At 39.7% G+C, this 12,652-nt stretch overlaps 1 protein-coding gene across 6 annotated transcripts in view; it reads left to right on the plus strand.

Annotated features, from left to right (window-relative positions):
* Positions 1 to 12,652, plus strand: part of LOC149014842 (exocyst complex component SEC3A-like) — a 60,236-nt gene that overhangs the window by 34,189 nt on the left and 13,395 nt on the right. Inside the window, exons 17-21 of one of the 6 annotated variants that reach the window (XM_089157370.1) lie at positions 909 to 1,079; positions 1,192 to 1,258; positions 2,740 to 2,821; positions 12,314 to 12,444; positions 12,545 to 12,602. In XM_089157370.1, coding sequence (XP_089013496.1) covers positions 909 to 1,079; positions 1,192 to 1,258; positions 2,740 to 2,821; positions 12,314 to 12,422 — 429 coding nt within the window. In that variant the 3' untranslated portion in view covers positions 12,423 to 12,444; positions 12,545 to 12,602. Of the gene's footprint in view, positions 1 to 908; positions 1,080 to 1,178; positions 1,293 to 2,739; positions 2,822 to 12,313; positions 12,603 to 12,652 lie in introns of those variants that run through there. The other 5 variants (XM_089157369.1, XM_089157372.1, XM_089157371.1 and 2 more) reach the window with 5 other exon arrangements.

Consider the following 12,652-nt stretch of genomic DNA (forward strand, 5'->3'; position numbering starts at 1 on the left):
TCTTTCTATTTTGGACAGATTCATGAGTCCATTAGATGTACTTGTTATTTCCTTTTCTAGAGGGCAAGATTTTCTCAAGTTGTTATCTAGACTATTGAGATCTATAAAAAAGAGGCTGCGATTCTAGGAGTTCTAAGTGAGAATCACAGCCCATTGTTGCTGCTTCTTCATCTTTTTCTTCTTACTTCGCATTCTCTTATTCTTCCTTCTTTCCTACAGCTGCACCTCAGTAGAGGATTCTTGTGTTGTTACAAGCAGATTAGAAAGGAAACTCATCCAATGAAGGCCTGACACCTATATGACCCAAGCCTAGGCCTAATCTTAGGAAAACAAGAAACCTAATTTAGGGCTTCCTGCATCACTTTGCCTTATTCCTGGGTTTCAGTATTTTCCTCCAGACTTAGGAATAGCTGTGAGGGGGCATAAACTGCAAGAACTATTATCTTTTTAGATTGGGGGGGGGGGGGGGGGGGTGGAAACAGTACAAAATTATTTTCTTTTCTAATACAATATTATTGAGAAGTCAGTATGTTATTCAAGCGAATGATAATTCTCACCAATTTGAAGATGAACACCTACAACATTCACACCCCACAGGAGCCTCTTGAATGAGCAAGGATGATATTAACATGCAAATATTGGCAGGTTAAGAACTTAAGATGCACCCGACTGACTAGCTGTAGTCTACCCTGTTGTCCCATTGTGATTTTGGTGGCACGACATTGTCACCTATATTTGAATATTGTAGTAGTTTGTGTTGTAATTGGCACAAAAAATCCTTTATTAGATGTGAGCTTCTTGCTGTTGCCTAACTGTAAGCAATATTAGATGGACCCTAATGTTTTATCTTTTGGATGATCTCCAAAGTTTTAACTTGAGAAATGTTTATGTTTGTGAGCATTTTATAGGAAGACTTTTGTGCTGTGGTGGATTGGGCATGCAAGATTGATCCTTTACGTTGCATATCTATGCATGGGATCACAGAGCGTTATCTTTCTGGACAGAAAGCTGATGCAGCAGGATTTGTACGTATTTTGCTTGATGAACTGGAGACAAGAATTTCACTGCAGTTCAGCCGGGTAAGCTTTGGCCTTTATGATCAAATTTTACCTGGTTCTCTTTTAGACTTTCTTGATATATTGGCATTTTGTGTTCCAATTTTGATATCTTGTTTGTAGTTTGTTGATGAAGCTTGCCACCAGATTGAGAGGAGTGAGCGTAATGTTCGGCAGCTTGGTGTCTTGCCTTACATCCCGAGGTGAATATTTTCTTTTTGGTGAATATATCCTAAGGTAAATTGGAATTATGAGATGCATGGTTCATTGTTCTTATCCAGATTTTAATAGACAGGAGTGGTAACTTTTTCGTAATTACTTGATTGTCTTGACATGATATACTTGTAACTGTTAGACAGTGATGTAATCTGGTAATTGCTAGACAGTGATGTAATCTGGTAATTGCCCTGTTCCTTTGCGAAAAAGAGACCTGGTTTCCTTGTTCTAGATGTGTCACTCTAGATATATTGTTGAGGGATCCTTGCATTAATATGAGGGAACATGGGCTTTGCTCAACTGGAACTTTGGAATCAGAATGCAGCTAAAGGTTGAATTGTCTTGTTGTTTCATGATGTTAGGTTGGGCTTGGACTGATGGTTCCCTGTGCACCCTCATCCAACTCAATCCTGCAATGTCAAATGTGTCTGTCATGACGTATTTCATGCATGTGGTTGGATCCATTATTTCATGTGCGAGAAATGGTGCATTTTCATCCAACATTGTCAGCCGTGTTTAAACTGGTTACCAACTCACCTGGGTTGGTTTAAGGAGCTTATATTCACCTGGCCTGCTAATTTAGGTCTGGTCAAGTTATCGAATGACTTTTCACTTTCTTTAAGTCATGGTTTGGAAGTTTCGTAGTCTCATTTAACTTTTGGATCACATTCTATTTTCACATCAGCAGACATACAAATTATTTTGGACATAATTGATGCTTACAATATTCTCTGAGTAACAACTTTGTAAGTAGTTGCAAATGTGCATCCATCATACAACTGTTTCTATTGGCATCAGAATTAAACAGGTTTCTAAATCCCGGTTTCAAATCCAGCTTTTTGCCAGCCTCATAACTGAGATATACCAGGTTAGGACGACATCTCTGTTAAAACCTGGTACATTCTCCAGGACAACTTGAAACCATGGTTTGAGGTTCAGAAGTTGTTCTTTTGCCCTGATTTTTCCTTGCTTATTTTTAACATTTTGAACCCAATCCATTTGTTAGCGCCACATAAAGAAAAGAAGGAGAAGAGAGGATACTTGTCATTGTTGCTACTGTGTATTGTTGCTAGGCTTTATATTTATTGATTTGATTTATAAAAGTGGAGGTTGACAAGCTATTCAGCTCTTGGTTGTACAAATTAATCCCCTTTTCTTTTCCATCTTGCTTAGAATGAAAGACTTATAGACACACCTCCATTCAGCATCAGCAGTTGGTGGTTTGCAGTTTTCTTGGGCAATGGTTTCAGTTTTGTCTAAAACACAGTTTTTTTTGACAAAGAATAGGAGTTTGGGGCTCATAATACTTGACCTGGAAATTTGATGACTTGTTTTAACTGCCAAAGAGTTACTTTGGGGTTAGAAATCCTGTTTCTGTAAATGACTTATTTGTTTTATCTTCATATGTTTGTGTTGTTATCTTGTCAGTTTTTCTTTTACCTAACATAGTTTCACTGCTTCTTTGTAGATTCGCGACCCTTGCAACACGTATGGAGCAGTATATCCAGGGTCAATCAAGAGATTTGGTTGATCAGGCCTACACAAAACTTGTAAGTAATTCTATCACGCTCTTCATTATGTGCTTTATTCCACTTGCTTATCTGAGAATGAAATACATGTTTCTGGTCATATTGAACCATATTATAATTTTTGAGTTATATCTCAATTGAGTCATCTGGTTGTATAATGTCTGGAGACTCTGGATGATGGATGCTTGTAGGAGTCTAGCAAGGGTTTGAGGTTATTAGTTTAGATGGTTGAGCTTGTCTTGGGTCTCCCCAGAAGTTAAAAATATGTCTTTTCTTGTCTGATGTCCTGCAATCATGTGCACCCAAGGGGTATTTATTCAAACACAGTTTCCTCTACCAATATGAGGGGAATTTGAAAGGAAGGGAGGGAATTTCCAAGTAAGGTCAGAGATTTTGCTGAAATCGTGAGGCACTCTAGGGGTTCTTCTTCTGGTTGGGCAGGCATGTTTGTCATGGGATTGAAGGTGTTAATCCGTAGATGTTTGGAGATAAATCAAGGTCTTTCCTATCAGACAAGCTGTTTTTGGTGGACTGATGTCTCTCTCTCTCTCTCGGCACATCTCTGCAAGCGTGATAGACAATTAACATGTTTCTTATCAACTGTGCATCCTTTCTTATACCCTCGTTAGGATTTTCCAAGCATTGGGACTTCATCCCTACTCCTAGCTTCCTCAAAGTAGCCCTATTCCCCTAAGTTCTGAGAGACTTGCAATTCATCTTCTTCCTTTTGGATTTGCAGATTTTTCAGAATATTTAGAAATCTGAATTTTCTTAATTTTCCCCAGTTAGATCCTATTCTAGTGGAGGAATACCACTAAGCAAGCTTAGCCCGTTTTCTCACCCTGGCTGAAACCCTAATTTGCCCTAAAACCCTAGCCGAGACACCTAGAAGCCCTAATCAGTGCTGGTTATTATTAATGAGGATCCTGGATAGCCAACCCTAAACCTTGGGTTGCATCGTCGGTATCTGAACAACATGAACCAGCAGTAGTCAACACCATGGGTGATTCAATGTGCAAGGAAGAAACTGAATTTGAACACCTCTATGGCAACCCCTCCATCAATACCATCTTAAAGGTCTTTTGAGCAGAGCAAGAAGAAGAAGATTGGAAGAGGAGTTGCCCCTTCTACACTAAAGTCCAATCAAGTAAGCATAAATGTTTGATAGTGGTAGTAGCTCCAATGTGGTGTCTGAAGAATTTGTTAAGAGGGTTGATATTAAAAGTGAGAGGCATCCCCAACCCCATAGAGTTTCCCTTGTAAATAGTGAGGAATTCGAAATCACTTATAGGTGTCTAGTTCCCATCAGTTTCCATTCTTACTCAGAGGAGATATGGCAAGGTTTAAAGTATCCCATGATATTATACGATACTTGCCGATACGTATCTATATTTTGCCTAATCGATACGATACATCTTGATACGTCTCTCCATTGAATTACACTAAAATACATTAGCCAGAGCGATACAATACTCGATATAGGACGATACGTCTCTTAAAATCACCTGACCGATACAATACTTGACACCGATACTTTAAACCTTGAGATATTGTGCGATGTAGTACCCACGGGATGGTCTGACATTATTTTAGGGAGACCCTAGTTGTATGATAACGATGTAATTATCAAGGGAAGGGAAAACAAGTATAAGTTCACACACAACGGCTTGAAAGTTGTGCACTTGCCCTTGGACCTACTAGCAGAGATCAGGAAGAAGCACCCCTCAAAGCAACTGAAGGACCCGATCAAGAGATCAACCAAGACACCACCACCAACTCTAAGGCCAAGGCTGCACAATTAGATGGTGAACCCTCTTCATCAACCCACAGTTTCTTATTAAAAAAGGTGATAAAAGAGCCTTACAAGGTCATAATAACTAAGGAAGGAGCTGAGCCACCCATTCCTCCAAGGGTTCTTTACTGTATAGGAAGAGCATTTCTGCCTACAGATATCAGATTCATTCCAGCACCCATTCCTAGCGAGACTGGACCTTCCTTGAGTCTCTCACATCTTGAAGGAAATACTATAAACCCTACGAGCCATAGCAATAGTGATGATCAAAGTGCAAATAGAATAGGCCTCCAAAGGCATGACCATCGACTCCACTCTTCCTCCTAGGGCTTCTAACACTCAGGCCCTTGGGATGGAAAACTACATTACCACTAGTCCAAGTCCACCAACATACTGTCAAGGAAAGGTTCAAGTAGCAACACACCTACTGCCAAGGTTTAAAGTATCCCATGATATTATACGATACTTGCTGATACGTATCTATATTTTTCCCAACCGATACAATACATCTCGATACGTCTCTCTATTGAATTACACTAAAATACATTAGCCAGAGCGATACAATACTCGATACAGGACGATACGTCTCTTAAAATCACCTAACCGATACGGTACTCGACACCGATACTTTAAACCTTGCCTACTGCAAGATGCAAGGAAGAGTTCACACCAAGGACTTCTGGGGCATTGATCCATGAGAGCTAGAAAAGCACATTCATCAGGAGATGAATGTTTTCAAGAAGGGGAGAATTGATGTATCCAGCTCCCAACTAGGCCAAAAGAGCCAAGAAAGGGGCCCTAGCCCATTTGGAAGTTGGGCCAAACCAAAGGGGGCTGAATTCTATCCAGAGGCAGAATGGTCATTTTCCTACCCCTGGATTGAGCTTGAATAGTTGACCGAATCCACCTTTATTTCTGAATTTATTATGTTTATTTCCTAATTTGGAGTCTTTAGTAGTTGAAAATTTTTGGTATTTGTTGGTTGATGTGATAGGGTTTTAATTTTAGAGAGTCCTGTTTTGGTAAGTAATTGGATTCCTATTCAGTAGGGAGTCCATTAGTTGAGTCCTAAATAGGTAAGTCTTGGTTACTTGGAAACTGAGTTTCATTGTTTGAGTCTATTTGGGTTAAGTGGCTATAAATAGCCTAGTCTTATTGTAATTTTGCAGATTGATTGATTGATTGAGATTATGAATTGAAGAAAGACTTGGTATAGTCATGGGATTCATGGGAGGGTGACCTACAACTGGAGTAGAGGCATTGTTTCTGCGATTCTAATTCTTCTTGTTCTCCTTCAAACAACAGGAACAGCATTATTCATGTTTTACAAGTAAGTTACAGCCTCAAACACCTTCCATCCCTCTATATTCAAGTTTTCCAAGTCAGTTACAGCCTCAAACACCTTCCAACCCTATTGCAAATACCGCATGACCCCTCCCCTCTATTTCCTTTCAAACCCCAGCCCCTTCTTCCCAAGTTTTCAGATCCCACCCCAACTAGGATGCCCTCATTCCAGCCCCCAAACACCCCATTTTACCCTCTTTAGGATCGCCCAAGCCTTGGCACTTCATCCCTACTCTTAGCTTCCTCAAAGCAGCTTTATTCCCCTGTCTGGACCTGCAATTCATCTTCTTTCTTGGATTTGTAGAATTTTCAGAATTTTCAGAAATCTGAATTGTCTTAACTTCCCCCAGTTTGATCCTATTCTAGTGACGGAATAACACTAGGAGACAGTTCTGACCTGCAGAACCGGCAAGCCTAGCCCCTTTTCTCACCTCAGCTGAAACCCTAATTTGCCCTAAAATGCTAGCCAAAACACCTAGAAGCCCTAATCAGTGCTAGTTCTTATTGAAGAGGATTCTGTATGTCCAACCCTAAACCCTGAGTTGCATCAACAAGGCTGCCACAGGGTATAGAAGTTGAAGAAGATGAACGATAGCAGAATTCACACACACTCAGCCCTGGGGATCCCTCTTGGAACCCACAACTCCAATTCTCCATCAATTGCAATTGTATTAATCCAATATAATTCAGTTACAAGCTACGGGGACCTTATAGCCTCATTTCATTGAAGGAATGCAACTAGGACTCTATCTAATTAAGAAACATACTTGAAACTAGGGAATCCACTTTGGATTGGGATTCCTTTTACAACACAACTGCTTAATAAACAAACTAGAAAGGAGTCTTCTAGAAACTCCAAATCAAAATACTCTTGCAAAATTAAGTAGCCAACTTCCATAAGGAATCCTACTTGAAAATTGGATTCCAATAGGGACTCCTACAGTCCTACTCAGACAAGGACTCTAACCACTAAACTAATTTAAAAACAAAAGGTAGATATGTGATTCAATATTTGTTCTGGAATTTACTGGACCCTTTTGGTGTTCAAAGTGGTGGGGAAATGACCAAATTGCCCTTCTAGGGAATCGGCAGCTCCTTTGTGTGCCAATTGGGCTTGTTTTTTTGTCCAAGTTATGATGGCCCCTGTGCTTGTTGGGCCTGCTCACATCACATCTTGTGTTGTTTGATGAAGTTTTGCGATGCTTTTGGTAGCAAAGTTTGTCACACCCCACCTGCCGGTCTTGGTTACCCGCCCGACAACCCGTGGGAGTGATCCGTCACAGGATCCACGGTTTTAGTCTATCAACAATAATAAATACAAATAAAGACAATCAAGAGCAAGAATAGTTCAATTAATGAATTAAAGGATTACAGGAGTCCAAATACTCCCAATAAAATAATCAATGAGAGAATAATAAATCAAAATGAATATGAGTTCAGTGGAAGCAATCAAAAAGAGTTAAATTATTTTCTTTCTAGTTTCTTTTTCTAAAGCTAAAAACCTGGACTCAAGTTTTTCAAGATGAGGGGTCCTCCAATTCTCCTCTATACGGTGAAGCAAACTGTCTGGCAACTTGTCTCCTCCGCCCATCAATGGGTGCGATAAGCGCATTCCATGCACTCGCAGGAGCTCCCGCACAGGCTATCTCCATTTCCCATTGTCGGTGCCACATCTTCTTCATACGGGAAGGTTCCTTCATAGGAAACCAATCCATCTTCCGACACATTTCCTCCATCTGCGCAGAATAATTAAACATATACAAATAAAGGAGTGAGTTCTGGAGAACTCAGTAAGAACAATAACAATTCCCATCCATATGTCCAACAAATCAGAAATGCATATATGATATGTATGAGTGCAAAGTATGAATGCTACTAGATCTAACTATGCAAGTCTCTAACAGTTGACATGCTTTAAGATATACGACAACCCTCCTTTGGGTAGGTCTAGTCACTCTGATCCGGCAAGGACTGGTTACCTCTGTAGGGATCCTGGGTAAAATGGAAAGTCCACACCTGGCTTTTAAACCAGGGCTGGGGTTAAGTCAACACTCTCTCACCATGACCATTGGCAATGAGTACTGGCGCATGTCGGGGTTTCTAATCCAATGCAAGGTCATATAGGTAACATACTACATGAAATCCAGATGCATCCCCTATGGCACCAACCAACTCGGTTCAGTATCCTTCGTAACCTAGGAATAAGAATCCTCACAGACTAGCTACCGCTATTGGACTTCATTCCATAACCCTATGGTGATCCACATATTGTTGGGGCGGAATGCTCTCATGACTCCTCACGACACCCAGTCCGTTCCTTGGACGTCCATGAGCCCAACCCTAACATATGCAACCCTACCATTTATATGACTATAGTGGACCAACGTCACATCACTGTCATCATGGGTCATCCGGTTTCAATTCCCCTACCGAAAGGGTAGTAGCATGTGGGGTACCTAGCCATGCAACTCTAGACTCTACCTAAGTATGTCATCCAATAGTTATTACAGTGCTGGAGACATCAGCAGGCATGTGTCCCATACCACAGCCTTCTGATATCCCAATGGAATACCTCATCCATCAGAACCACATACTAACCATCATCAGTATATCACATTCATAACCACCATAGTATAAGTAAAGACATTGTAAACAACAGTCATATAACAAGATCAGCATATGAAACATGATTACAGCCATGGAAAAAAATTCGATCGAAATGGTCGAAATTGCCTGCAAAATTCCAAATCGAAACGAAATGTAGTAGTAGGCACGAAATGTATCTTGTATCGTTTCGTATCGACCGATATTTCGGTCGATACAAGTTGATATTTCGGCCCGATACCATATCGGGCTGAAATGATACCTGCGTAGGCTTTAAAGTATCCAACTCGAGCTCATTTTCGACATTTCGACGCTGTTTCGACCTACCGAGCCATATCGCTATAGCCATTTCGACCTCCTTTTGAATTTTTTGCTGATTTCTCTTGTTTTCATCCCCTTCTACACCTAATTTCTAGTATTCCATTTACATCAAACACTTGATTTGCTCCTCCATTTGTGCATTTTCTCAAATCTTGCAAGGTGAGTAACCAACTTCCTCATTTTTTGATTTTTGTTTCATTTGTGCCTTAAATCATGTTAGATTGCTTCCAAATTTATATATGTTTACTTTAGAGTGTTGATATATGAATTTGTAGTGTCAAAATTATTTTTTGATTCTTCCTACTATTTTTTAAAATTTTTCTGTTATTAAAAATTATTTACTAAATTATGTATATTGCTAAAAATGTATATGTATAGTACATGTATAAGCTTCAAATGAATGTATGTGAGAGTTGAGACACCATATTGTTGTGATGGTTTTGAAATAAATTTTTTCTTGTTAATTATGTAATTTTACTGTATTTAATATATATTTAAATAATTAAAAAATTATTTAAATATTAAAAAAAAACCAATTAATTTCTATTTTAAATTTCAAAATAGCGGAGTATTAGTGGTAGCATGTATGCAATTTTTGGAGCATGTTGTGGATATTTTTTTGATAATTTGTGTGTATTTTATATATTTTAAAATTTAAAATTATTTATATATTAAAAACATACTTATATAGTTATACATATATATATTTTTTTACATTTAAAAATAGGAGGTTATTATTAGAAGCATGTATGTCATTTTTGGAGCATATTGTGGAGCTTTTCAAGATAGTGTGTTTCTTGTATCAGGCACTCTATTTTAAAGATGTCAGACATAGCTTGGGAACATGGGAGGCCACTGATAGCTGATAGGAGGAAAAGCGAGTGTAATTATTGTAAGAAACAAATAGGAGGAGGTGGGGCCACTAGATTGAAAGTGCATCTAGTTGGTGGCAATAGGGATGTAAAAGGGTGCCAAAGGTGCCCGTAGAGGTCAAGAGTGCAATGGCTTCATATATTACTGGTACAAAGCAAAAGAGGAAAGAGAAGAGATCACAGAGGGATGAGTTTGAGGATGCTTGCTTAGATGACCTTCCAGATCCTGAGGGTTATGGTAGGGATGAGCCGGGAGACAGTGACCCTGATCCAAAGGCCGATCAGCTGAGGAGGGCGATGATGATGAGTAGGGAGCAACAGAGGATTGATGACATGAGGAGGCAATAGAGGGGTTTGGGTTGTGGGTCCTTTAGAGAGCCAGTAGGTATGGGAGGCACAGGTGGCTCCCAAGTCCTTATGAGGAGGTCTCGAGTGTGAGGCAAGGAGGCTCTTATCCCATGGGCCCCTACAAGGGGTCAAGCTTCCTCAGCACATCTTACAGATCCGGATCTTGAGATTCTTCGTAATGATCCGGCCCTATTTGCGAGGCCTGAGCATAAACAAAGAAAGTTGAAGCACTTATGGGGGAGTGTGAAGGAGAAAATGGGGATGGCTTTCTCTAAATGGGCGCATTACCATAGTGTTCCAGCACATACAACCCAGGGGCCCTACTACAGAGATATGATTGAGCAGATAGGCAGAGCTAGGAGTGGTGTATAGGGCCCCACTCCATATGAGATATATAATGTGTATTTGCCTAAGCATAAAGAGGACATAAATGAGTACATTAAGGGATTAAAGCCCATGTGGAATCATTATGGAGGGACTCTGATGGCTGATGGTTGGACTGGTCCCATTAGACTCATCATCAATTTCATGTTGAATTGTGATGGGAGGAAGTGTTCCTTAAGTAAGTAGATGCATCCGGTGAGAAGAAGGATGCAAAATACATTTACAAATTATTGAAGCAAGTGGTGAAGGAGGTTGGAGTGGAAAATGTGGTTCAAATTGTGACTGATAATGGCTCCAACTACAAGAAAGCTGGGTTGAAGATGCAGGAGAACTCCAGGTATTTAAACATATAGTATTAATTTTCATTTGTAAATACATATATTTACATTACACATATACATGGACACTTTATAACTTTGTATTGATGGCTTGATGCCTTGATGGATGGACAGATATAGGCTCTTTTGGACTCCTTGTGCTGCTCACTGCATTGACTTAATGTTGAAGGAGATTAAAAAGGTCAAGCTTGTGAAGAATACCGTGGACCAAGCTCGACATGTTAGCACCTTTATATATAACCACACCTATGCATTAAGGATGATAAGGGACAAGTGTCAGGGTGAGTTAGTGAGGCTAGGCATAACCAAATTTGCTACTAATTGGATAGCATTGCAGAGCTTTGAGAGTAGGAAGACTGGCCTTAGGAGTATGTTTGCATCAGAGGAGTGGTTTAACTGGGAGGGTTCTTTATCAGTGGGAGGAAGGAGAGCATAGTTGACCATCCTCGATGAGACTTTCTGGCACAATGTGAGGATAGTGGTGAAGATGCTTGAGCCTGTGGTGAATGTGTTGAAGATGGTAGATCAGCAGAGAAAACCTACTCTACCACACATATTTGCTGCAGTAGATAGGATGAAGCAGTAGGCATGGTGGGAGATCTCGCGAGATATCTCATTTTTTCACCTTGGCGAGACGAGATGGAGGTCGAGATCTGCGAGTTGGGATATCTCGCTCGAGATCTCGCCATATCTCGCCATATCTCGCTATATCTCGCCATATCTCGCCCTGGATCTCGCTGGAACTCTTAATTTTTGCCTTTTTTTTTTTGTAGATTTTGGCTGAATTTTCACTTACAACTACTCTTAGCACATCTACAACAAGGAAGATCAATCATTCTCTACTTGTCTTGTGAATTTATGATTTAATGACTTATATAGAACTTCTAATGGTTGTATAATTATTTTATTCTTGAAAAATTGAGATTGTGATACTCATATGGATGGAATTTTGATACCATTTAAGTTAGTTGATGCATTTGATATACTTGCTTTTCATTTATATGCTTTAAAGGTTCTATATTACATGTTGTATAACATTGCATTCCCTAATCCTACTACATTTCGGTTTCACACTATGGGTAGACTTAGAAATCATACATAGGGTTGTTTCTGACAAATCCAAGGCCACCAACGTGTTCAAAAGGCCTTAAATAAGCTAAATACCAAGTTTCAACCCAATTGGGACCCTAAAACCCACCAAGATGGGCCACCGAGTTGACGCCAAAAAATTGTATATCTCGACCGAGATGGTCGAGATCTCTCTTTTTCAAGGTGGCGAGATCTCTCTCGAGAGCGAGATCTTCTACCATGGCAGTAGGTTGCTTAGGTCCACCCACGCGGCAACAAGAAAGCCCTTCAAATCATCAACAGTAGATGAGAGTCTATGTTGCAACATCCACTGCATAAGGCTGGTGAGTTGTTAAGTTTAGTATTTAATTTAATTTTTATTATGTTATCACACTATTAAGCATTAACTATTCCCTTTTATGACATACTTTTTCTTACATAGCATACTATTTAAATCTCAAGTACCATTACAAGGACAATCTTGGGATGAGGCAAGATTTGATGGATGCTGTCCAAACTGTAGTGGAGAAGTTCGAACCGGAAACAGCTAAACAAGCAATCATCCTTATGGTGGTGAGATAGTGATTTGAATCATTTGATATTCACAATTCGTAGTTTTATACTAAGTCATTAACCTAGTAACTAGTTATTGTTTTTTCTCTTTATATATTAGATAAAGGCTTTTAGGAATGCCACTGGGAACTTCGGTCGTGCTGTGGCTGTATCGGGACAGGAAACTGCCCCTCCGGGTAAGTTCATTCATTTATTTCCTTATACATTT

Source organism: Hakea prostrata, chromosome 5 (assembly GCF_041222555.1).
Source record: "Hakea prostrata isolate BN-2017 chromosome 5, UWA_Hpros_2, whole genome shotgun sequence".
Lineage (NCBI taxonomy): Eukaryota > Viridiplantae > Streptophyta > Magnoliopsida > Proteales > Proteaceae > Hakea > Hakea prostrata.